Genomic DNA, 25,792 nt, shown 5'->3' on the forward strand with positions numbered 1-25,792 from the left:
CAACTATAGAGAGCAATAGTAATGGGAACATGAATGTTTTTGGGGATAAACGCCAGAAAAAGGTATGTTGTTAACACAGACTTAAGAGATCATATACGTTTTGTTCTGTGAGATAATATCATCAGCTAACGTCACTTCCGGTGAATTTTTAAGCATATATGTAATCAACACAAGCACATAATATCATGACCTTCATGAATTATGAAGGCTTTATGTACTTTATCTCATAGAACAAAACATATAAGATGTGTTAACCTCAGACCTTATTTTTGACGTTTATCCCAAAATACCCATTATTTCCCAATTAATTTCCCATATAAGAATTGCTGAACGAACCAGAGTAACTAATTTCAGGTGTTTAGGACTACAAACTGGTGAGCTCTATTGCGCAAGGCCCATTTACATTTGGGTTCTCTCCAAAGTCCTCTGAAACAGTCTGCATAGCCCACTGTATTAAAGTACGTTTTGAAGTTATTCAATATTTTTCATGTAAAGACGATATTAGTGTCAAACCCATAGCAACGTCTATATTTAGCTGTTGCCATGTGTCTCATGGGCATTTTGACCTGTTGGTCAGACGATCCGACAACTGTCCTTCTGCCTGTAACTTGAGGACACGCCCCTTCGCCGAATGGCATGGATCGCGCCATAACGTAAAGTTCTATCTATGTAGGATGAACATTTACATTTCGTATTTTTTATTATACAGCATTTTACATACTATATATTATTGTACGTTTAATCCATGCATAAACTATGACGCGAGAAGAGGAGTTAATTCGGATTGCAAAAAAGCTGGACAAGATGGTGTCTAGAAATAACACGGTGAGAATCTATTTTGACACCTTTCTTTATGTCGCATGTTTTTCTGTTACCTCGTGCAGTCAAATGTATGAAATCCTGTGTAGATGCATGCTTTATTTTGAATTTGCAACGACGTATTCCATTTTATAGTTACCTACATTAATACAAAGTTTTACATTTCGAGGTTTGTGCTTTAAAAAGTTGTGCACTGTCCCGAGAGGAACAGTTTGTTCAAGTAGCAAATGCTGAACAGGTGTTTGGCACAGAATTGTCAAGATTTAGCCTATTAAGCAAGACCGTGTGGTATACACACACACTGAATAAAACTACTAATGCAAAAGTGTGAGACTTTAAAGCATGCTGGTATTCGACAACTCCGTGCATGGAACCGAACATAAACAACGCAAGGTCGTGACAGTGGCTGTTTGTTGTTAGAATGGGCCAATTGTGAAGTGCTGTTTTTGCGGATTGTAGAATGCAAGTCGTTCACTGATACATTTGAATTAATTTCCTTATTAACAGCGCCTGCTGTAGACTACACAAACACAACTATTTTGACAATTAGGCTACATTACTATTACAATATTTTTACGTAGTTATTATATCACAGTTTGTTATCGATTGTAATTATGATTAATACAATTGATTACATTGATTACACGTCAATTGTAATTTTAAGTGTGCTCACTTAAAAACGGACTGTAGAAACATGTGCAGCTGCTACAATAGGCCTACTAATTACAATACAAAATTCTGCCTGCAGCATGAATTCAATAATACTATGCTCCTTAAAAACAGACTGTAGAAACATGTGCAGCAGCTACAGTAGACCTACTAACAACAGTACAAACCCTGCTTGCAGCATGAATGAAAGAATACTATGCTCCCACCATCACAGGGGTGCAACTTTGGTTTTAGAAGTAGGGGGACATAACCCGGTGGGGGTCTGGGGGTTCTCCCTCAGAATGTTTTGGGCATCTAGAGCTCATTTCCTGCATTTCTACACAATCTAATATATCCCTTTTGCGGTCACTTTCATTTTAAGAATCTAATATATTTTTAAACACTTCTACATGAACGTGGATGCTACCATGACTATGGATAATCCTAATTGAATAGGGAATAATGATGAGTGAGAAAGTTATAGATGCACAAATATCATACCCCCCCAAAAATATAGTAAGAGGGGCATGTCTTGGGGGTATGCTATTTGTGCGTCTAACTTTCTCATGCATCATTATTCACAATTCATTCAGGATTATCCATAATCATGGCAGCATTCACGCAGAAGTGTTTAGAAACATATTCCTATTTAAATAAAAGTGACTCAAATGGCACAATACATTATTTACCATTAATTTCTATTGGGCACAAAATAATCTGAGACACAACCAAAATAAACAGCAAATGCATCCAACAAATGTGTGGAGTCACAAGCTTGATGTCGTCATTGCATGCTATGAATGTGGGACCAAACTTTTTACTACTTTAATACACATATAAGGGGATTTGTCCCAATACTTTTGCTCCTCCAAAATGGGGGGGGGGGAGATATGTACAAAAAGTGCTGTAAATTTATAAACGGTTCCCCCCATATGGATGAAAATAACCTAAAATGGAAGCTGTCAGTCTGCACTTTAACTTCGTAGTCATTGTTTAATTTTAAATCCAAACTTTCTGAGTCTAGACTCAAAAGGAGAAAAAATTGTTCAGTCCCAATAATTACTGAGGGCACTATAATTCATATCATGGCCTAATAGTATGTAGAGCTCTTTTTACTTGCACACAATATAGCTGGATCGCTCCCTAATGCCCCTAGGGGTCCACGGCTCTGCAGAGCCCCAACCCAACACACCCCACTCAGCTTTAGATCTTAGTGAAAAATAAATTATTAACAAACAGTACGGCAGACTCCCAGGGCCAGGACTGAGCAGCCCAGTAGCTGGGGATTGCCTAAATAGGTATCTCCCCTGATGTGGGCATGTTTTCAATACAGACTCCTTTTGTCATACAGTATTCCATATAAGGCATCCAGACCTTAAAAAAAGTTCACAGTATAGCCTTAATCTTGTAAAAAATGTAAATCTAGTGATACATAACTTAATGGCAATGCATTTCTTAGCCACTATAAATGCTAGGTTACACAGTTTCTTCTGATAAGTCTCAATTATCAACATTTCCAAGCCAACAAAAACAGGGAGAAGGTCGAATCTGTAGACATAAAAGAACATACTCTATGCCAGAATTCAGCCAGTCTTCACAGAGCATAACATATTGAAATATGTTTCCTTCTGTGTTTTACAACTTGAAGCTTCTGGCTTGTCAAGTGTTTGCTGCACAGAGATAATACGTTTATGTTTTAGTTTAATTCATTTGCACCAAAGAAAACAAGTGATAGACAACAATACAGCTGCCCACTGAAGAAAAAGCTTCAAACTGTAACCAGTGCATGCAACCTGGTTCCGGTTCAGTCAATCTACAACAGCACAGGAATGAAATCATCAACATGTATTGATCACATCTTTTCTAATGCTGCAGAAATTTGTTTTTAAGGATTCTTGGAATTTGTTAGTAAAATATATTTTGGGGGATGTCCGAAGTAGGTACATTTGTTCTTGTACCTTTTTGTAAAATTAAATTTGCATCTGCAAAGGTTCACTTCAGTGCCATCACAGACTGGTCTTCCCTGGTTGCCTGACTTTGCTGAGACCCCTGTCACCATTTTGATACTGCTCAGATGAGGCATGACAAACAATTACTTTGGTGTACATTCATACATTATATTATCCAAGAATAGAATCAATGGTTCAATAATTGAAATGATCATTATTCCCAGATCCCAGATTGTAGACTACCCATGAACTCAAGATGGAACTTTGTATCCATTCATTGATTGTTATAATATACTACAAAATTAATCTGAGCTCCGTAGACTGGTCTTCCCTGGTTGTCTGACCCTGCTGGGACATCTGTCACCATCTGATACTGCTAAGACATGATGAGAATAGTGTTGTGTACTAACTGTGCACCATGACAGTGAAGCTTCTAGAGCTGTTTATTATTGTCAGTGTGAAAAGTAGGGAGTTGCTGACAGATCATTAATGTTTCATTGCTGCTGTATACTGACTGTTGGGGGAAAAAATAATATCTTAATTAACGTTAGCCAACTTTTGGCTGGCTCTAATGGTACATCAACTGGCGAAAATGAGCCAAGTTAATTTACTTCTGTTGAAACGAGACAAAACAAAAGCTACAAAATATTTCTGCACAACAGCTGTCAGATATTGCTACTTGACAGGTAGCTAGGCTGAACTGGCTGTGGTAGCTACTAGCTAGCTAGATAGCTAGCAAGCTAGCTAAGTTAGTTCATTGACTTCAGACAGAACTTTAGTCGAGAGGGGATTAAACATTAGCTAACATTACATGTCAGTTACAGTTCTAGCTCAGCTCTGGGAATAAATACTTTTATTCTGTTAAGTCAAACAGCAGTTACCTTGCCAGCTACATCAGTCAAATAAAGAGTAGCCAGTTTCTGCTTGCTTTTACACCTACGAAAAAAAGCACAACACACACATACAACAGCTGCCTCTGTTCGCATGCTCTGTTGTCTCCGCACGGTCCTAAATCCAGCTGGTTAAAACCTCCAAACAGCCTACCCGACAACTCCGACTCGTCCGCATGGTCCTAAAGCACACCGATGCCGCTTTTTGTATCAGAATGAAATGATAAAACTGGGGGGTAACAAAAATGCAATTTCAGAATGAGGGGGGTAATGACCCCCCATACCCAGTGAAAGTTGCACCCCTGGTACTATATATGTAATGAAAATAAATAATTCTGCTCCTCTCCCTGTTGGCTACAACTTCCAATACCATCATTTCCATGTTTGTGTACATAGGAGGGTGCCCTGGACCTGCTGAATGAACTGAAGAGCTTCAACATGACACTGAAACTTCTGCAGGTAGAGGACCTGCAACAGGAATATCCCACTCACCTGTTATGTATTATTTAGGTGTACAGAAGTTTAATATTTTAGGCTACTTCTACATTCAACATTAGATATTATCAAATGCATGGGGAATACAGTGCAGTCAGTGCAATTTCACACAAACAGGGAATTAATTATATAGTTATGCCTACTCCAAATGATAAGTGTGAACTCGTTATAAAAGTGTAAACTCATTATTTCAAGGATCACATGCAACAAACCATTCTCTCCGCTGAATAGGAAACGAGAATCGGCATGTCTGTGAATGGAATCAGGAAGCACTGCACAGACGACGAGGTAGTTTCCCTGGCCAAGATCCTCATCAAGGACTGGAAGAGACTGCTGGGTAGGATTGTAGGAGACTGTCTTTTAGAAAGTGGAGCTGTCTGGAGTTGTGTTTTACAGTATACACAGTATGTAGAGACATCATTTTCAACCCTCTTTGCCCCCTAGATGCTGCACGTACTCAGAGTACTGAGAGGCCCAATAAGATGAAGAATGGGGTTGACTCCAACAAATCCACAGGGTCCCCAGTCAGGTCCCCCTTAGAGAAAGACACCAGGTAGGTGCATACACACACACTCACTCAAACCATTGCCTGCGTGTGAAGGCAAAAATGTAAACATAGAAAAGGGGAAGATACGGTATCTGGTGTGGTCTGTTTTTTTGCTATAGTCACAAGAGGCTGGATGTTTCTGATTCAGAACCTGAATCTGAAAAGGAAGAATACTCTGACAAACGGCAAAAAGAGAAGTACAATGTTGAACACAAAAAAGACGAGAGAGCTGTTGACCTTAAAAAGGAGCGATATACAGAGGCATTCAAAAACAAACGGCATGCAGAACAATCCAAAAATGGAAAACATACAGAAGATGCCAGAAAAGAAAGACATGTAGAACACTTAGAAGAACCCAAAAAAGAGAGACACTTCGAAAAATCCAGAAAAGAAAGACATGTACCTATACATGACACAAAAAATGAAAGACATGTGCAAGAACCCAAGAAAGAAAGTAACCTCGAAGGGCCCAAAAATGAGAGCCACACCGATGAACCGAGAAAGGAAAGACACACAGAGGAACGCAGAAAGGAGATACCAATGTACGAACCCCCACAAGAGAGACCTGTTGAAAACCACAGACAAGGGTTTGAGAGGTGAGAGGTGCCTCTGTTAATTTGATTCCATACAGTCTAGAGAGGACAAGGGCTGGGCCTCAGGGATGTGTTGTGTTTTCAGGAGAAGCGTCTTGGATGATCTTTACCCCTCTTGTTACTCTCCTCCTCGCCCCCCCCGACCACCCCGTCTTCCTCCCCCTGTCAGACGTATGTCTGGGGAGGTGAATAAAGGGGTGAAAAAAGAGGTGAAGAAGGAGAGAGAGAGGTCAGGATGGAAAGACACTCTGGTGTCAACGCATGGAACTTTTCTGAGAACACTGTATTACTTTCAGATGCTTTGGTGCACTACTGAATGAGTGGTTTGTACAGATATAAGGGTATAGTTTGAGATGTTTATATTGGAAGCCCTTGAGATGGATTGCACACTAACCTTGTTGTTTAACTGACTTGTTCATACAGCATACCACTGGGCACACCACGTAATTTCAACGTGGAAATGTGGGTAATATTTGGTGGAGATGTTGATCAATGAGATTTCAACCTTTATTCACCCACTCAAAAAGTCAGCCGGAAGTGTGTTGAATTACTAATGCGTTATCACTATGCTTGCAACCATCTAAAAGCATATCTCAATTCCAATGGGAAAACAATGTTAGATTATTGTTTTAGTTCTCATTTAAATCAGTGTTTTATCAGTGTGCTTTCAACCATTTTAAAAGCACAACAAAGTTCAAAAGGGGAAAATAATGTCAGGTATTTATACAACAACTTAATGTTTTATCACTGTGCCTCATCTAATTGCACCACCAAATTACCTGAAAGTACATAGTGCAAGTGTTCAATGCTGTAGAGATTCTGCACAGATTATTATAGCAATTGGAAAGACCTCCACAGAACTGCAACCTTTGCACGCTTTCTTGAACATGCTATGATTTACATAAGAAGACATTTATAGTTACAGTAGGCTAACCTCAACATGTGGCCATAGATGTGTTACTCATCGTAGCCCTTTCTTGCAGTCAAATGACCTAGTGGCCACATGGGTGGAATTTTATTAATATTTTTCATAATTTCATAACAAATATCATTTATATATCCGGTGTTTCTATGTCAAACGGGTTTGTTATATTTCAGTCTTCTGTGATGTAATATTGGATGCAAACTAGAAATTTTTATACATCTACAGTTGAAGTCGGAAGTTTACATACACCTTAGCCAAATACATTTAAACTCAGTTTTTCACAATTCTTGATATTTAATCCAAGTAAAAATTCCCTGTTTTAGGTCAGTTAGGATCACCACTTTATTTTAAGAATGTGAAATGTCAGAATAGTAGTAGAGAGTGATTTATTTCAGCTTTTATTTCCTTCATCACATTCCCAGTGGGTCAGAAGTTTACATACACTCAATTAGTATTTGGTACCATTGCCTTTAAATCCAAACTTTTTGGGTAGCCTTCCACAAGCTTCCCACAATATGTTGGGTGAATTTTGGCCCATTCCTCCTGACAGAGCTGGTGTAACTGAGTCAGATTTGTAGGCCTTGCTCGCACACGCTTTTTCAGTTCTGCACACAAATTGTCTATGGGATTGAGGTCAGGGCTTTGTGATGGCCACTCCAACACCTGACTTTGTTGTCCGTAAGCCATTTTGCCACAACTTTGGAAGTAAGGTTGGGGTCATTGTCCATTTGGAAGACCCATTTGCGACCAAGCTTTAACTTCCTGACTGATGTCTTGAGATGTTGCTTCAATATATCCACATAATTTTATTTCCTCATGAAGCCATCTATTTTGTGAAGTGCCCCAGTCCCTCCTACAGCAAAGCACCCCCACAACATGACGCTGTCACCCACGTGCTTCACGGTTGGGATGGTGTTCTTCGGCTTGCAAGCATCCCCCTTTTTCCTCCAAACATAACGATGGTCATTATGGCCAAACAGTTCTATCTTTGTTTCATCAGACCAGAGGACATTTCTCCAAAAAGTACGATCTTTGTCCCCATGGGCAGTTGCAAACCGTAGTCTGGCTTTTTTTATGGCGGTTTTGAAGCAGTGGCTTCTTGCTGAGCGGCCTTTCAGGTTATGTCGATATAGGACTCGTTTTACTCTGGATATGGATACTTTCGTACCTGTTTCTTCCAGCATCCTCACAAGGTTCTTTGCTGTTGTTCTGGGATTGATTTGCACTTATCTCACCAAAGTATGTTTATTTCTAGGAGACAGAATGCATATCCTTCCTGAACGGTGTGACGGCTGGGTGGTCCCATGGTGTTTATACTTGCTTACTATTATTTGTACAGATGAACCTGGTACCTTCAGGCGTTTGGAAATTGCTCCCAAGGATGAACCAGACTTGACATAATTTTCTGGAATTTTCCAAGCTGTTTAGAGGCACAGTCAACTTAGTGTATGTAAACTTCTGACCCACTGGAATTGTGATACAGTGAAATAATCTGTCTGTAAACAATTGTTGGAAAAATTACTTGTGTCATGCACAAAATAGATGCCCTAACCGACTTGCCAAAACTATAGTTTGTTAACAAGAAATTTGTGGAGTGGTTGAAAAATGAGTTTTAATGACTCCAACCTAAGTGTATGTAAACTTCAACTGTATATATCTGACATGGTACAGGTGTCTTCTTTTTTTAAGCCCATAACCATGTGTGTGAGGTGTATACCTTTGTTTCAAAGTAGATTTGAAACACTGTGTGACCCTGTTTTGCCCACTGCAGTAAAACGGTTGAATAAATACTGTTACTTTAGTTTGTAAAATATCCTTAACTTAACTAGGCTATTTACTGTATTACAAAAATCATATTGAATTGTTTTGTTGTCAACACAATCAAATAACATTTAAAGGAGATATAATGCTTGGATAGTTTCATCTGAGCCACTGGCCTAATCCTATTCTTTAACTTTTTATTTTTTTTTTATTTAGTTGGAGACAAAATGCCATAACTTGTCGACAAGTTAATATGCTATTTACTGTATTGCAAAAGTGATATTGAATCGTTTGATTGTCAACTCAACCAAATATCAACATTTGAACATCAACATGTGTATTTTGTGCTACTGACTTCTGCTACTGAGTCTGGCTTTATTTCCAGTTTGTTTACAAATGAATAATTGTAATGTTGGAATAATTTCTAAATTTCAACCAAGAATCAACGTTAAAGAATACAGCTAAATCAGTTTGTGCCCAGTGGGTAGTGACTTGAAGAGTGATTTACCCAGCACCCATTTGTGCATGGTGCACGGTGTGATCATGGTAAATTATGCATGCTTTCCTTAATCATTCGATTTGTGGTAGTTGTATTAGTTCTGGAAAGCATGGTTTTTTTCTCAGATTTCATTTGGAATATTTCGATTTCCATTCAGGAGAGATTCTTCAGACACTCTGTCTCCTTCTCATCCTCGTCCCACCCCTCCGTCCAGACGTCCTTCAGTGAAGGTGAAGAAAGAGAGGTCAGAGGGCATGCTGTTTGTGAATAGACTGAGTTGTGTACTATGGTCCATAGTTTGTTCGATCATCACCTACCTCTGTTTTATCAGACACAGTGAAAACTGTCCTGAAATCCCTGTTTTACTGTTTGTTTTGTTATCATAGGTTAAACATTATACAGCGAAGTCAAAAACATTGCAACTATGTGCATGTTCTTCCTTTTTTTGATAAACTGTCAGCGATACACAGAAAATGACTAAAGTTTTCAGAATCGCAATAGATTATTTAGTCTGTTGGTTTTTCATTTAGGAAAAAAGCTCCTCCTGACCCTAATTCCCCGCTTCCTCCTCTTCATCCTCATCCTTCTATGCCCACTGCAGCAGAGGTCAAGAAGGAGAGGTCAGAGTCAGCTTCTCTTCTGTCATATCTAGATTTATTTCATAAGACATATTGGACTACAGTATAAATTGTGCTTCCTGTATTATACTTATGCTAAAATATGTATTTTATTCTACTTCATGTTTGTTTCTATTCTTATCTTTTATTACTTCTTATTGTTGTTGCATTGTCGAGAAGCAACCTGCAAGCAGTGATGAAAAAGTACATAATTGTCATACTTGTGTAAAAGTAAAGATACTTTAATAGAAAATGACTCAAGTAAAAGTCACCCAGTAAAATACTACTTGAGTAAAAGTCTTAAGTATATTTAAAACCAAAATCTTTAAGTATCAAAAGTAAATGTAATTGCAAAAATATACTTAAGTATATTTACTTGGGGTGGCAGGTAGCTTAGTGGTTAGAGCGTTGGGCCAGTAACCGAAATGTTGCTAGATCGAATCCCAGAGCTGACAAGATAAAAATCTGTCGTTCTGCCCCTGAACAAGGCAGTTAACCCACTGTTCCCCGGTAGGCCATCATTATAAATACGAATTTGTTCTTAACTGACTTGCCTAGTTAAATAAATAAAACAGTTATCAAAAGTTGAATTATAGATTATTTTAAATGCTCTTGTATTAAGCAAACCAGACAGCACCAATTTAAATTATTATGACAGATACCCAGGGGCACACTCCAACACTCAGACATGTGAAGGTATTGTATTTATTGAGTCTGCCGGATCAGAGGCAATAGAGATGACATGGGATGTTCTCTTGATAAGTGTGTGAATTGGACCATTTTGCTGTCCTGCTAAGCATTCAAAATGTAATTACTTTTGGGTGTCAAGGAAAATGTATGGAGAAAAAAGTATATCATTTTCTTTAGGAATGTAGTGAAGTAAAAGTAACAGTTGTCAAAAATATAAATAGTAAAGTACAGATACCCTCAAACTACTTAAGTAGTACTTTAAAGTATTTTTACTTAAGTACTTTACACTACTGCTTACAAGTAAGCATTTCGTTGGATGCTGCATGTGTATCCCCTATATACGACTAATAAAACTTGAAACATGAGTGTGCTACTATAGTATTGATAGTAATGATGAATAGTGGTGATGATTGAAAAATAATATTTTACATTTAGAAAAGAGCCTCCGCGGATTTCTGTGGTTAGAAAAGAGCCTCCGGACCCCAATGCTCCATTTGCTCCTCTTCCTCTCCATCTCCATCCTCCCCCTCATGTGAAGCGCCCGTCAGTGGAAGTCAAAAAGGAGAGGTCGCTGTGATGTTGCATGTTTTTTTTTGTGTGGTTACTTTTGAGTGTCCGCAATGTTTGTTCTCTGTGACACATTGTTGAACTGCTCCTATTGACAGATATGCTTAATGGATTATTTTCATTTCGATACAACGCATTTTTGTTGCTTTTCCTTGTGAAGTTTCAAACATCACTTTCTTTGCTGTTTGCTACCCAGAGAAGAGTCGTCAGATTACAAACCCGTTTCTCTGAAGGTGACGTCATCTGACCATGTGAAAAAGGATAGGTGTGGGATCTGTAAATCAAACTACCTCATTCATGTTCAGTGTGCTCAATTGTGTTTAGCCTTTTCAGTACATGTTTCTAATAGCATGATAAATATAGTATTCAACAGTCAGTTAATAGTTCCTGTTATATAGTGCCTTCGGAAAGTATCCAGACCCCTTGACTTTTTACACATTTTGTTAGGTTACGGCCTTATTTTTAAATATTTTTTTTATTTTTTATTCTCTCATCAATCTACCCCATAATGATGAAGCAAAAACGAGTTTAGAAATGTTTGCTAATTTATTAAGAATAAAAATATATATATCAGTATTCAGACCCTTAACTCAGTACTTTGTTGAAGCACCTTTGGCAGTGAATACAGCCTCAAGTCTTTTGGGGTATAACGCTACAAGCTTTGCACACCTGTATTTGGGGAGTTTCTCCCATTCTTCTCTGCAGATCCTCTCAAACTCTGTCAGGTTGGATGGGGAGCGTTGCTGCACAGCTATTTTCAGGTCTCTCCAGAGACGTTCGATCGGGTCTGGGCTCTGACTGGGCCACACAAGGACATTTAGAGACTTGTCCCGAAGCGTTCTCTTGGCTTTGTGCTTAGTGTTTGTCCTGATGAAGGTTCACCTTCCAACCCAGTCTGAGGTCCTGAGCACTCTGGAGCAGGTTTTCATCAAGGATCTCTCTGTACTTTGCTTTGTTCATCTTTACCTCGATCCTGACTAGTCTCCCAGTCTCTGCCGCTGGATGGTGCCAGGTTTCCTCCAGACGTGAGCTCTGTCAGAGTGACCATCGGGTTCTTGGTCACCTCCCTGGTCAAGGCCCTTCTCCTCCTCCGACTGCTCAGTTTGGCCGGGCAGCCAGCTTTAGGAAGAGTCTTGGTGGTTCCAAACTTCTTCCATTTAAGAATGATTGAGGCCACTGTGTTCTTGGGGACCTTCAATGCTGCAGAAATGTTTTTGTACCCTTCCCCAGATCTGTGCCTCGACACAATCCTGTCTCGGAGCTCTACGGACAATTCCTTTCACCTCATATGGCTTGTTTTTTTGCTCTGACATGCACTGTCCACTGCGGGACCTTATATAGACCGGTGTGTGCCTTTCCAAATCATGTCCAATCAATTGAATTTACCACAGGTGGACTCTAATCAAGGTGAAGAAACATCTCAAGGATGATCAATGGAAACAGGATGCACCTGAGTTCAATTTCGAGTCTCATAGCAAAGGGTCTGAATACTTATGTAAATAAGGTATTTTTGTTAAGTTTGCAAATATTTCTAAAAACCTGTTTTTGCTTTGCCATGATGGGGTATTCTGTGTAGATTGCTGAGGAAATTGTTTTATTTAATCCATTTTAAAATAAGGCTGTAACAAAACAAAATGTGGGAAAAGTCAAGGGGTCTGAATACTTTCCAAAGGCACTGTATTTATCATGACATTCTGTAAATGCAGATGATGATGATAAGGATGTAATTTTGTGAAATTAGATTTAAGATTATTATGACAACAGTTGCAAAGCACTGCTAACCGTCCTTCATTTGCAGAAAAGACTCTGATAGCAAAGTGCCCCAAAAAACATCTGTTGATGCCAAGAAAGAAAGGTTAGCAAGCCACAGTCCACAGGCCCACATGCAGTGTATAATTATGCATGCACCTATGTGCTTGTTTACGTTGAATCCCACTGACATGAGTTGTGGTTGTTTATTTGGTGATATTAGAGAATTGTTTGTTAACCCCTTCATTGGAGCAGAGGTCTTCATAGGGAAATAATATATGTGTGCATATTTGTCAGTGCTTTGCCACCTTGTCATCTTGTGCTGGTGATGCTGTTTGATCAAGCATGCCTGCTCCCTGAATGCTGTGTGCTTTTTGCCAATCAGCTATGGCTGCAATACATGCAAATGTTACATACATACAAATGTTTCCTGTTTCAGAAAGGATTTGTCAGATTCCAAACCAAAACCTGCTAAAAGGCAGAGTCTGGACTCCTCAGATTCCAATCCAAAATGTTCTAAAAGGCCAAGTCTGGATGGCAAGAAAGACAGGTCTGCATAAGCAGGATCATATTCTGTACACAATAATTGGTGGATGTAGTGAACTTCACTCTAAAAACACTTATTGACCTCACTTTTAAACCTGTATGATGTGAACATTGAAGGACAATAATGAAATAAATATTTTAATTTGTAAAACTCTTTTCTCACACCCAAGGCACTGAAAATAATTATTATACTAAAAGCAGAAAACAATCAATGCTATATACAGGTGTCGTCCGATCCGGTGAACAGAATTATCATAGGTCATTGAAAGCTTTTCTGAACAGCTCAGTTATTTAGCTGTGCCTTAAGCAAGGCCAGAGGCTGAAGCCCTGACAGTGACTGGAAGCGCGTTCCGCAGCCGAGAAGCCGCACCACTGAAAACCATGTCACCCATAGTTTTTTTTGTCTGCTGAAGGGATATGGACATGTAGGAGCGAAGGGAGTGTGATGTCAGACAGATAGTTGGGTCCAGAGTTGTGGATAGCTTGGTAGGTGTGGATTCTAAAGTCTATGCGGAGCCAGTGGAGGTTGAACAGCACTGGAGTGATGTGCTCATGGGGGAGTTGTGGGTGAGGACACATGCAGCAGTTCTGGACATATTGTAGCCTTCTTAGGCACGTGTCAGATTTGTCAACAAACAGGGTATTACAATAGTCCAGACGGGATAAGATAAAGGTGTGGATGAGCTGCTCAGCTGGAGGCTGTAAAAGTATAGGTCGTAACCTGGCAATGTTCCATAGATGGAAAAATGTAACTTTGGAAACACATTGATGTGGGCCTCAAACGAGAGCTGACTGTCAAAAATCACATCCAGATTGCGAACCTCACTGGAGGGGAGGATCTTGACACCATCAATATTGAGGCTGTAGCTGCCGATTTAGTCTGATGCCAGTGCCAATCAGGACAACCGCTGTCTTTTTGCAGTTTAACTGCAGGAAACTCTGCTGCATCCACACTTTGATGTCCCACAGGCAACTGACGAGGAATGCAGTGGCATTGGAAGTGTTTGTGGAGATGTCATCAGCATAAAAGTTAAAGCCCAGTCCACTGTTTCCCAGTGGCAGCATGTAGATTCAGAACAGTAGTGGCCCTAGGACCGAGCCTTCAGGGACCCCCCCTGGCGGATCAGTGAGCTTAGGACCTGAACCATTCCAGGACAGTGTCTGACAGGCCCAGTAGCTTCTCCATGCGGTCTAGCAGAATGGCATGGCTGACCATGTTAAACGCTGCACTGAGGTCCAGCAGTATGAAGATGCTGGCAGCCCCAGAGTCTGCATTCATGAGGAGGTCATTGGTGACCCTTACCAAGGCAGTCTCTGTGTCTGAAACCAGACTGGAAGGGCTCGAGTAGGTTGTGAGTGGCAAGATGTTGTTGGAGTTGGCTAGACATAGCAAGCTCGAGGAGTTCACTCAGGAAGGGCAGGTTGGAGATAGGCCTGTAGTTCTGGAGGTTGTCAGGGTCAGATCTAGGCTTTTTTTAAGTACTGTTTTGTGACTGTGGCGAGTTTGAGCTGTGGAGGGACACATCCAGTGGTGAGGGACTTGTTAATGATTTTCTGTGAAAAAAAGGCTACAGAGCAGGTAACTAGGTCTTGACAGATGAGGTGGGGATAGGGTCAAGTGAGCAAGTGGTGAGCCTCATTATTTTAACCAGCTTGGTTACATCAGCTGCAGTGACTGTGGTGAACATGGAGATCCTTGACTCAGGGAGCGTAGGACTGTGTAGATCAACTACAGGGGCTGGAGAGGACATGGCGGTGTCAGATGTTTTCAATTTGGCTTTGGAAGAAACCGGTTTTGATTGCACCGTTCTGGGGAGGCTGAGTTCTGGGGAGGCTGAGTTGTTCACAGGTTTAAGGAGCTTGCTCACAGTAGAGAACAGAACCTGGGAGTTGCCACTGCTGTTGCTGATCAGTTGGGAGTAGTAGTAGTAAAATGGTCAAATGAAAGTAGAAACAGGATATAATTTAAAGCTTTACCTCGTCACTCTCAATATCTAACACTCATTCAGATGAACAGACAGCAGTGTCACAAGGTGACATGTTTTTCTCTCTCTCTCTCTTTCTCTTTCTCTCTTCTCTCTCTCTGTGTGTGTCGTTGTAGAAAGGACTCCACTGACTCCAAGCCCAGCCATTCTGTGAAACGTCATTCGACTGATTCCAAATCAGACAGGTAGGTACTGGCTCTCATTCAGATTCAATACTATGACTGACACTTCTCTTGTCATTACTGCTAAATGCCTTAATACGTTGCCATGAGCTACCCAGTGGGCGAAGTACATCCGTCAGCATCTAGTTTTAATTGATATTCGATTGAATAGCCATATAACGTGACATCAATATGAAATCTACATAACAAGCGAAAAGTGGTGGGAAAAGTACTCAATTGTCATACTTAAGTAAATGCTAGTAGATTTATTTTATTTTATGGATAGACGGGCACACTCCAACACTCACATAATTTACAAAATGCAGTATTTGTGTTTAGTTAGTCCGCCAGATCAGAGGCAGTAGGGATGATGACGCATTATAAGTGTGTGAATTGTACCATCATTCTGTCCTGCCTGAGCAAGTACTTTTTGGTACCAGGGAAAATGTATGTTAAAAGTGCTCATTTTCTTTAGGGATGTAGTGGATTAAGTTGCCAAAATATACTTAACAAAAATATAAAAGCAGCATGTAAAGTGTTGGCCCCATGTTTCATGAGGTGAAATAAAAGATCCCAGATATGTTCCATACACACACAAAGCTTATTTCCCTCAAAGTTTGTGTGCAAATTTGTTTAGTGAGCATTTCTCCTTTGCCAAGATAATCCATCCTCTTGACATGTGGCATATCAAGAAGTAATGATCATTACACAGGTGCACCTTGTGCTGGGGACAATAGAAGGCCACTCTAAAATATGCAGTTTTGTCACATAACACAATGCCACAGATGTCTGAAGTTTTGAGGGAGCGTGCAATTGGCATGCTGACTGCAGGAATGTCCACCAGAGCTGTTGCCAGATAATTGAATGTTCATGTCTCTACCATAAGCCACCTCAAGTGATTTTAGAGAATTTGGCAGTATAACAAACTAGCCTCACAACCACAGACCAAGTCTCACCATGTGAGCCCAGGACATCCACATCCGGCTTCACCTGCAGGATTGTCTGAGACCAGCCACCCGGACAGCTGATTAAACTGTGGGTTTGCACAACCGAGGAATTACTGCACAGAAACTGTCTCGGGGAAGCTCATCTGCGTGCTCGTTGTCCTCACCAAGGTCTTCACCTGACTGCAGTTCGGCATCGTAACCGACTTCAGTGGCAAATGCTCACCTTCGATGGTCACTGGCACGCCAGAGAAGTGTGCCCTTCACGGCTGAATTCCGGTTTCAACTGTACTGGGCAGATTGCAGACGGCGTGTATGGCATTGGGTGTGCGAGCGGTTTGCTGATTTCAACGTTGTGAACAGAGTGCCCCGTGGTGGGGTTATGGTATGGGCAGGCACAAGCTACGGACAATGAACACAATTGCATTTTATCGATGACCATGATGAGATCCTGAGGCCTATTGTCGTGCCGTTCATCTGCTGCCATCACCTCGTGTTTCAGCATGATAACGCACGGCCCCATGTTGCAAGGATCTGTACACATTTCCTGGAAGCTGAAAATGTCCCAGTTCTTCCTTGGCCTACATACTCACCAGACATGTCAACCAATTTGAGCATGTTTTGGAATGCTCTGGATCGATGTGTACAAAAGCGGGTTCCATTTCCCGCCAATATCCAGCAACTTCACACAGCCATTTAAGAGGAGTGGGACAACATTCCACAGGCCACAATCAACTCTATGTGAAGGAGATGTGTCTCGCTGCATGAAGCAAATTATTGCCACACCAGATACTGAATTGTTTTCTGATCTACTCCCCAATGTTTTTTTTAAGGTATATGTGAATGACAGATGCGTATTTGTATTCATGTGATATCCATAGATTAGGGCCTAATTTATTCATTTCAATTGACAGATTTCCTTAGATGAACTAACTCAGTCAAATATTTTTAATTGTTGCATGTTGCATTTATATTTTTGTTAAGTGTATAAATAGTCAAGTATAAATACCACCAAAAAACGACTTATGTATTTTTACTTAAAGAAAAACTCAAAATACAGAAAATTCTGTATTTTGAAAAACGCAGCATCATATGATGCAAAAATGACCATATGGGCTAGATTTCTTAGTTCATTGTTGATCTAGACCCAAAATAGTTTGTATGTCAGCAATCAAGTTTTCAAGATACGTAACTTGAAATATACAACAATCTGGCATCTTGAAATCTTAAATTGTTGACATGCAAACTATTTTGGGTCTACATCAACAATGGACTAAGAAATCTAGCCCATATGATGGTTTTTGCATCATATGATGCTGCGTTTTGCAACTTTCAAATTATGAAGCTCAATGCATTTGTATTTTGAAAGTTCTGTAACTGGTTTCAGAATAGAGCAAATCAAATCTTGCCTGTCTGATGCATTTTGTGTCATATGTTGCAGAACGCAGCATCATATGATGCAAAATGTATCATATGGGCCAGATTTCTGTATTTTGAAAGTTTCGTATCTTGAAAACTTGATTGTTTACATGCTAAATATTTTGGGACTATATCAGCAATGGACTACTGAAACAAATACTAAGACACATTTTGGGGTTGAGTTTTCCTTCAAGTACTTTACACCACTGTAAGCAAATTTGGATGAAAAAAGTGTACTTTTTCCACATTTTTGACAAAGTTGTCACATGGATTTGTTTTATTTGTTGAAATTACATTGAATCAATCAGTGGGTAGTAACCCCCTTTTCTCGCTTTCAAATCATTCCTAATTTACTACCTCTCTTTAGGAGGGACTCTGTGGATTCCAAGACTAGCAACTCACCCTCGGCTAAGAAGCTCTCTAGCGAGACGTAAGATAGAAAAGCAAATTTCCCTTTTTCTTATTTATTTTGCTGCTTCATTAAGGCATTTTTTATAAACTTTGCATAATGGAGCACATTAAGATAAGGACGTTAGTTCACTCCATGTCTTTTTCTGTCTGTCTGTTTCAGGAAAGAATTTCATAGCTCCAAGTCCTCTCACCCTGGCCTTCTGCAGAGAAAGTCCTCAACGGACAGTATTGAACGGTACCCTTTTTAACCGGAAAATACTATCTACTGTACTACTGAAATCAATATGGATCAGATGTTAAACTCTTGATTGATGTATATGCTGTCTGGCTTGTGTATACGATGACCAGGAGAGGGAAACCAGAGATGCCAAAGATTCCCACCACCCCCACCAGTCCCATGTCCCCCTCCTTCAGCTCAGCAGGGGTTCCCCTGTCCCCTTGCCTTGCCACTGGAGAAACCATCAGGGACAAGTGCATCGAGATGCTGGCTGCTGCTCTACGTACAGATGGTGGGGAAAAGACCAGCCACTAACTGAATGAGTACAAGTACAGACACTCAGAGATAAGAGATCAATCTACACATAAAGTGACTCATTCAATGCACATTCATTCACACATACAGTATGGAAATTACTAATGGTTACATTACACACAGCTTGATAGATTTTGTAGATGAAAAGGAGGAAACGTAATACCCTCAGTTTTATCTCCTCAGACAACTTCAAAGAATTTGGGACAAACTGTGACTCCATGGCAGCAGAGATTGAAGATCATATCCTTTTAAATCTGCATGTGTTTCTGAAGTATTTTACCAATTTGGGTTGGTTTCAGGTTGCAGTGTGTTTGCAGAGCTGCCATTTGCTCTCTTGGCTTTGAATATAACAAATGTAATATTTGTTTGATCTTTTATTGTCACCGTTAGATATTTCAGTCAGACGGTGATGAATGCTTCCTTAACTACCCTCCGCGGCACATATTTATACGGAGATGGGATCCACAGATATGAAGTATAAAAACAGGGTGAGGAGCCGCATCAGCAACCTGAAGGACCCCAAAAACCCTGGACTGCGGAGGAACGTCCTGGCTGGAGGCATCGAGCTGAGACGCTTCGCCATCATGTCTGCTGAGGTACTGTAAACTTCTGTCATATCAACCCATGACGCACCCCTGCCTCTAACATATTCCTAAGAGGTTGTATCAAAGAGAGAGAGTCAAGAAAGTCAAGCACCTACCAAAATATTGAGTAGAGTAGACAAATTTCCCTCAGAGATTGTCTATCTATCGACATTTGAAGTCGAAAGTTTACATACACTTAGGTTGGAGTCATTATAACTTGTTTTTCAACCACTCCACAAATGTATTGTTAATAAACTATAGTTTTTGCAAATATACTTTTTCCAACAATTGTTTACAGACAGATTATTTCACTTATAATGCACTGTATCACAATTCCAGTGGGTCAGAAATGTACATACATTAAGTTGACGCAAGTATAAACACCATGGGACCACGCAGCAGTCATACCGCTCAGGAGGGAGATGCTTTCTTTCTCCTAGAGATGAACTTACTTTGGTGCGAAAAGTGCAAATCAATCCCAGAACAACAGCAAAGGACCTTGTGAAAATGTTGGAGGAAACAGGTACAAAAGTATCTATATGCACAGTAAAACAATATCGACATAACCTGAAAAGCATCTCAGCAAGGAAAAACCCACTGCTCCAAAACCACCATAAAAAAGCCAGACTACGGTTTGCAACTGCACATGGGGACAAAGATCATACTTGGAGAAATGTCCTCTGGTCTGATGAAACAAAGAACTGTTTGGTCATAATGACCATCGTTATGTTTGGAGGAAAAAGGGGGAGGCTTGCAAGCCGAAGAACACCATCCCAAATGTAAAGCACGGGGGTGGCAGCATGTTGTGAGGGTGCTTTGCTGCAGGAGGGACTGGTGCACTTCACAAAATAGATGGCATCATGAGGGAGGTAAATTATGTGGACATATTGAAGCAACATCTCAAGACATCAGTCAGGAAGTTAATGGGTCTTCCAAATGGACAATGACCCCAAGCATACTTCCAAAGTTGTGGCAAAATGGCTTAAGGACAACAAAGTCAAGGTATTGGAGTGGCCATCACAAAGCCTTAACCTCTATCCCATAGAAAGTTGGGGGCAGAACTGAAAAAGTGTGTGCGAGCAAGGAGGCTTACAAACCTGACTCAGTTACACCAGCTCTGTCAGGAGGAATGGGCCAAAATTCACCCAACTTATTGTGGGAAGCTTGTGGATGGCTAACCGAAACGTTTGGCCCAAGTTAAACAATTTAAAGGCAATGCTACCAAATACTAATTGAGTGTATGTAAACTTCTGACCCACTGGGAATGTGATGAAAGAAATAAAAGATTAAATAAATAATTATCTCCGCTATATTATTCTGACATTTCACATTCTTAAAATAAAGTGGTGATCCTAACTGACCTAAGACAGGGAATTTTTACTTCGATTAAATGTCAGGAATTGTGAAAAACTGAGTTGAAATGTAGTTGACTAAGGTGTATGTAAACTTACGACTATCTAGGAGATGGCTAGTGATGAGCTGAAGCAGCTGAGGAACAATCTGACTAAGGAGGCCATTAGGGAACACCAACTGTCCAAAACCAGCGGTACCATTTCTGACCTGTTTCAGTGCAGCAAGTGCGGCAAAAAGAACTGCACCTACAACCAGGTAAACATACCGTACTCTGCATACACACCCTATTCTGCTTATTACCAAGTATATACTGTATTTTACTTAAACAGATACACACGGCTCACTGCACTGAAAACATACATATGCTCTACATACTGACCCAATATCAGTTTTATTTTGTTCGCTCTACCAGTTCCATTTTACACAGTGAGATACAGTGGAGACAGCCTGTGCTGTTTTATGAAAGCTGACTTTGTATTTCTTGGGGTGTGTGTAGATGCAGACCCGCAGCGCTGATGAGCCTATGACTACTTTTGTTCTGTGTAACGAGTGCGGGAACCGCTGGAAGGTGAGACATTTCCCTCACCAGTTCAGATAAAGCCCAGCACATACAGTGGTGTCTCTGAGGCACAACAATGGTCCACAGACATAAATAATCTATAAATGTACTAATATTAATTTGTTTTCTATTCCAGTTCTGCTGATGTGGCCCAGCTCCAATGACGATGTTGCAGACCACATTTTTCTATGAGGGGTTATAATGTTTAGCAATGAGTAATTTTACAAAAATGAATACCGGTACTTCCGATTTATAATTGACTTTTTAAGATGGACTCCCGAGTGGCGCAGCGGTCTAAGGCACTGAATCTCATTGCAAGAGGCGTCACTACAGTTACTGGTTCAATTCCAGGCTGTATCACATCCGGCTGTGATTGGGAGTCCCATAGGGCGGTGCACAATTGGCCCAGCATCGTCCGGGTTGTAAATAAGAATTTGTTCTTAATTGACTTGCCTGGTTAAATAAAGTTGACATTTAAAAAAATAATAATGATAAATTAATGGGAGTTGAAAACATTTGTGTAAGAGGCAGGGGTTGAGAGTCTCCAGATTGATGGCTGTGTCATCTGTCTTGGATGAACACAGGTAATTCAATGGTGCTGAGGAGATGCAGCAGCCTTTTATGAATTTCAGACTACAAAAATGCATCTTACATTTTTTTTTGTATATTCTATTTAAATCTGCAAAGACCACAGAACAAATAGAAATACAGTATGAAAGCTTATCATGCAACCCATTTCAATTAAGACATATTTATTGTTAATATCTCAAGCCCAAACTTCTTTATTGTCACCGTTTGGGCTTCAGTTTGGGCTTAAGGGAATAATATAATTAATTTTTCTAGATAAGTTAAAGACCAAAAACTATTTGACATTTCAAAAGAGCAGCTAAAATGTCTATAAATATTTATGAATAAGTGGAGTTGGTTATTTTCATAAGTACAGTATAATATATAGAATAGTAATAACATATTTGCCTACGTATTGCTTTGCAGCATAATGAGTAAACAGTATTGAAATTATGCTAATTTATCAAAAATTATGTAATTGTCAAATTGATCAAACAGGTGAAATGGAATGTCAATATACTGTACCACTAAGAGTAGCCACAAGATGGCAAGGAAGAAAAATGTATCCTGTACAGTACCAGTCAAAAGTTTGTACACACCCACTCATTCAAGGGTTTTTCTTTACTTTTTCTATTTTCTACATTGTAGAAAATGAAGACATCAAATCTATAAAATAACACATGGAATCATGCAGTAAACCAAAAAAATATAAACATTTAGTAGCCACCCTTTGCCTTGATGACAGCTTTGCACACTTGGCATTCTCTCAACCAGCTTCATGAGGTAGTCACCTGGAATGCATTTTAATTAACAGCCGTGCCTTGTTAATTTGTTGAATTTCTTTCCTTCTTAATGTGTTTGAGCCAGTCAGTTGTGTTGTGACAAGAAGGTCAGTCAATACGGAAATCAAGAACTTTGAAAGTTCGCAAACTTCCATCAAGCGCTATGATGATAAGGATAAGTTCATTAGAGTTAACTGCACCTCAGATTGCAGCCCAAAAAAATGCTTCAGAGTTCAAGTAACAGACACATATCAACATCAACTGTTCAGAGGAGACTGCCTTAATCAGGCCTTTGTGGTTGAATTGCTGCAAAGAAATGACTACTAAAGGACACCAATGAGAAGAAGAGACTTGCTTGGGCCAAGAAACACAAGCAATGGACATTAGACTGGTGGAAATCTGTCTTTTGGTCTGATGAGTCAATTCTTTTGATTTTTGGTTCCAGACGCAGAGTAGGTGAACGGATGATCTCTGCATGTGTGTTTCCCACTGTGAAGCATGGCGGTGGGATGGTGTGGGGTTGCTTTGCTGGTGACACTGTCTGAGATTTATTTTGATTTCAAGGCACACTTAAACAGCATGGCTACCACAGCATTCTGCAGTGATGCCCCATCACATCTGGTTTGCGCTTAGTGGAACGATCATTTGTTTTTCAACAGGACAATGACCCAACACACCTTCAGGTTGTGTAAGGGCTATTTGACCAAGAAGGGGAATGATGGAGTGCTGCATCAGATGACCTGGCCTCCACAATCACCCGACCTCAACCCAATTGAGATGGTTTGTGATTAGTTGGACCGCAGAGCGAAGGAAAAGCAGCCAATAAGTGCTCAGCATATGTGGGAACTCCTTCAAGACTGTTGGAAAAGCATTCCATGTCAAGCTGGTTGAGAGAATGCCAAGAGCGTGCAAAGCGGTCATCAAGGCAGAGTGGCTACTTTAAGGAATCTAACATATTTTGATTTGTTTACAATTTGTTTGGTTACTACATGATTCCATATGTGTTATTTCATAGTTTTGATGTCTTCACTATTATTCTACAATGTAGGTTATAGTAAAAAATAAAGAAAAACCCTTGAATCAGTAAGTGTGTCCAAACTATTGACTGGTACTGTATAATGAGGGTTACATGGAGAAAAAGGGACCTCAGAAATTAAAATTGATAGCCCTTCAGCAAAATATATTTTACTTAACACTTAAAAACAAGTGACCCTCCCCTATAACCAAAATAATAAAGTATAAAGTGGATAGCAGAGAACATGTCTACCATTTAGCCTCACTTCTTGGACAGAACAGAGCTTTAGATATGCAGTTTTAGAAACTTTCATTTTTAACCATGGCATTGCAGGAATTTTAATAGCTCACAGGGCTGCAGGCCAGAAGGTTGTGGGTTCGCAGATCACCATGGACAAGAGTAGGGGTGGAAAGATCTCCTTTATAGTAAAAACATTGCATGAATCTATCAAAAAAATGGCATGTTATACACATTTTACACATTAGCAGAATCTTTAATACCACACAAATTACCAAAATTACAGGCTAAGAATGGACAGAGAGCTTGCAGAGAGCGCAGAGGATGTGTCCCGCAGGCGGACAGGCCAAACTTGAGGGCTTTCAAGTGTGACTTTGGTCAAGCAGAATATCATTGCCACAAATCAAAAATCAAAATGAATAAAATAATAGAACCATGTATTTGAAAGCATCAAATTGTCCACCAACAATAGTTACATGTCTTTGTCAAGTTTTCACTCTCAATTTCTCAAATTGCTCTCTCACAATCTATAGAGGACGGGAAGCCAGGCTTCCACAAAACATTTACCAAGAAAAAAAACAATTATTTTATCTTTCGTCTCTCTGTGTTTCATAATTTTCCTTCAATTCACAAGAGGCTGAATGTACTGTATCTCACCGGAGAAAGCATTCGAGTGAAACGGTGCCCCTGTGTCTCTGTATGTGTACGCCATCTATCTGATGCTGTCTGGTCCAAAATAGTATGACATTGTTGCCACATGTAGCATTGAAAGCAAAGGAAGTCAGCAAGCATTTGGCCTCCCTTGATAAAAAAAAAAGTATAAAATAATTGCCAATCAGCGTTGAGCTAAACTGAGTGTGCTCAACAGCGAATGATCCTGGCTCACCAAAAAAGCCACTTTGGATATGGCGTCACTCCTATCAAATTGCATTGAGAGCATGTGACCTGATTCAGGAAACCAGGCAAGTCACATTTTTAAAAATCAAAATGTGTTTTATTTGGCAGAAATGCTTTCTCAAACGTGAACTTTCATGTGCCTTAATAACAAACTAGTATGCCATCTGTAATACGAATAAAATTGTTAAATTACGAACCTTGTTGGTTAAGCCACAGAAAAAGCGAGCAACCACCTAGCCATGATTGGCTGAGATAATGAGTGGGCTGGATATGCCGAGAGATGAGTTCAGATTGGTCTGCCATATAGATCTTCTGGCTATTTGAGCTCATCAGTCTGTGTTGGTAATCCTGTCGAACACGGCTTTAAAAAAAATAATGTATTGTGTAGTGAAGCTGCATAAGTGTTGTTCTCCACTTTCTAGAGAATCAAGTTTTGAAATCAGTGGAATTAGAGTATGTTAGCTAAAAATGGGTGGCAGGTAGCCTCAGGATTAGAGTGTTGGACTAGTAACCAAAAGGTTGCAAGATCGAATCCCCGAGCTGACAAGGTAAAATATGCCATTCTGCCCCTGAACAAGGTAGTTAACCCACTGTTCCTAGGCTGTCATTGAAAATAAGAATTTGTTCTTAACTGACTTGCCAAGGTAAAAAATGTTACTTTAACTGGAGGCAAGGCACCTCTCTGCAATAGAAACAAACAGGTTGGTCGCAAATGGGCACTTTATTAGCAAATTTGAAAGTGCAGGTTATTCTTTGCCGCAAGATATAACACATGGTACTTGCTTTCATGTTGTGCCCCTATTGGAAACCCCTGTAAACAGTTGTAATTGCCCTTGAGCATGTTTTGGGCAAAGTTGTTGTCCGTGACTTGACATCTATTCCCGGTATTGTGTTTGCAGCTAATTTCCCAAACACACTTGAGAAAAGCTAGGTATACGCAACAAATTACTTGTGTTGGAACAGTATGAATGTATATTGAATGATGAATTAATAGAAATAAATCATATCTGCTCCACTTTTGTGATGATTTTACACTTCAACACTTTGAGAT

General features: G+C 40.0%; 1 protein-coding gene across 12 annotated transcripts; it reads left to right on the top strand.

The window, feature by feature from the left end:
- The first annotated feature begins 396 nt into the window (after positions 1-396).
- On the top strand, positions 397-25,756 carry tcea3 (transcription elongation factor A (SII), 3). Of its 12 annotated transcripts, XM_090200232.1 has the most exons (21): positions 568-825; positions 4,703-4,765; positions 5,033-5,138; positions 5,246-5,354; positions 5,468-5,944; positions 6,027-6,170; positions 9,284-9,370; positions 9,657-9,746; positions 10,869-11,000; positions 11,197-11,265; positions 12,799-12,855; positions 13,189-13,299; positions 15,397-15,465; positions 18,172-18,234; positions 18,376-18,450; positions 18,564-18,724; positions 18,931-18,986; positions 19,188-19,343; positions 20,793-20,939; positions 21,181-21,252; positions 21,380-25,756. In XM_090200232.1, exons 1-21 carry the CDS (start codon positions 757-759, stop codon positions 21,386-21,388), a joined length of 2,322 nt encoding a protein of 773 aa, XP_090056358.1. In that variant the 5' UTR covers positions 568-756; the 3' UTR covers positions 21,389-25,756. The 12 variants fall into 12 exon arrangements, with proteins under 12 accessions (XP_090056389.1, XP_090056395.1, XP_090056406.1 ...); XM_090200234.1 differs by lacking the exon at positions 12,799-12,855; XM_090200263.1 differs by lacking the exons at positions 5,468-5,944; positions 6,027-6,170 and having other exon boundaries at positions 397-825.
- The last annotated feature ends 36 nt before the right edge of the window (positions 25,757-25,792 follow it).

Source organism: Oncorhynchus mykiss, chromosome 2, assembly GCF_057628025.1.
Source record: "Oncorhynchus mykiss isolate SJ-2025 chromosome 2, ASM5762802v1, whole genome shotgun sequence".
Classification (NCBI taxonomy): domain Eukaryota; kingdom Metazoa; phylum Chordata; class Actinopteri; order Salmoniformes; family Salmonidae; genus Oncorhynchus; species Oncorhynchus mykiss.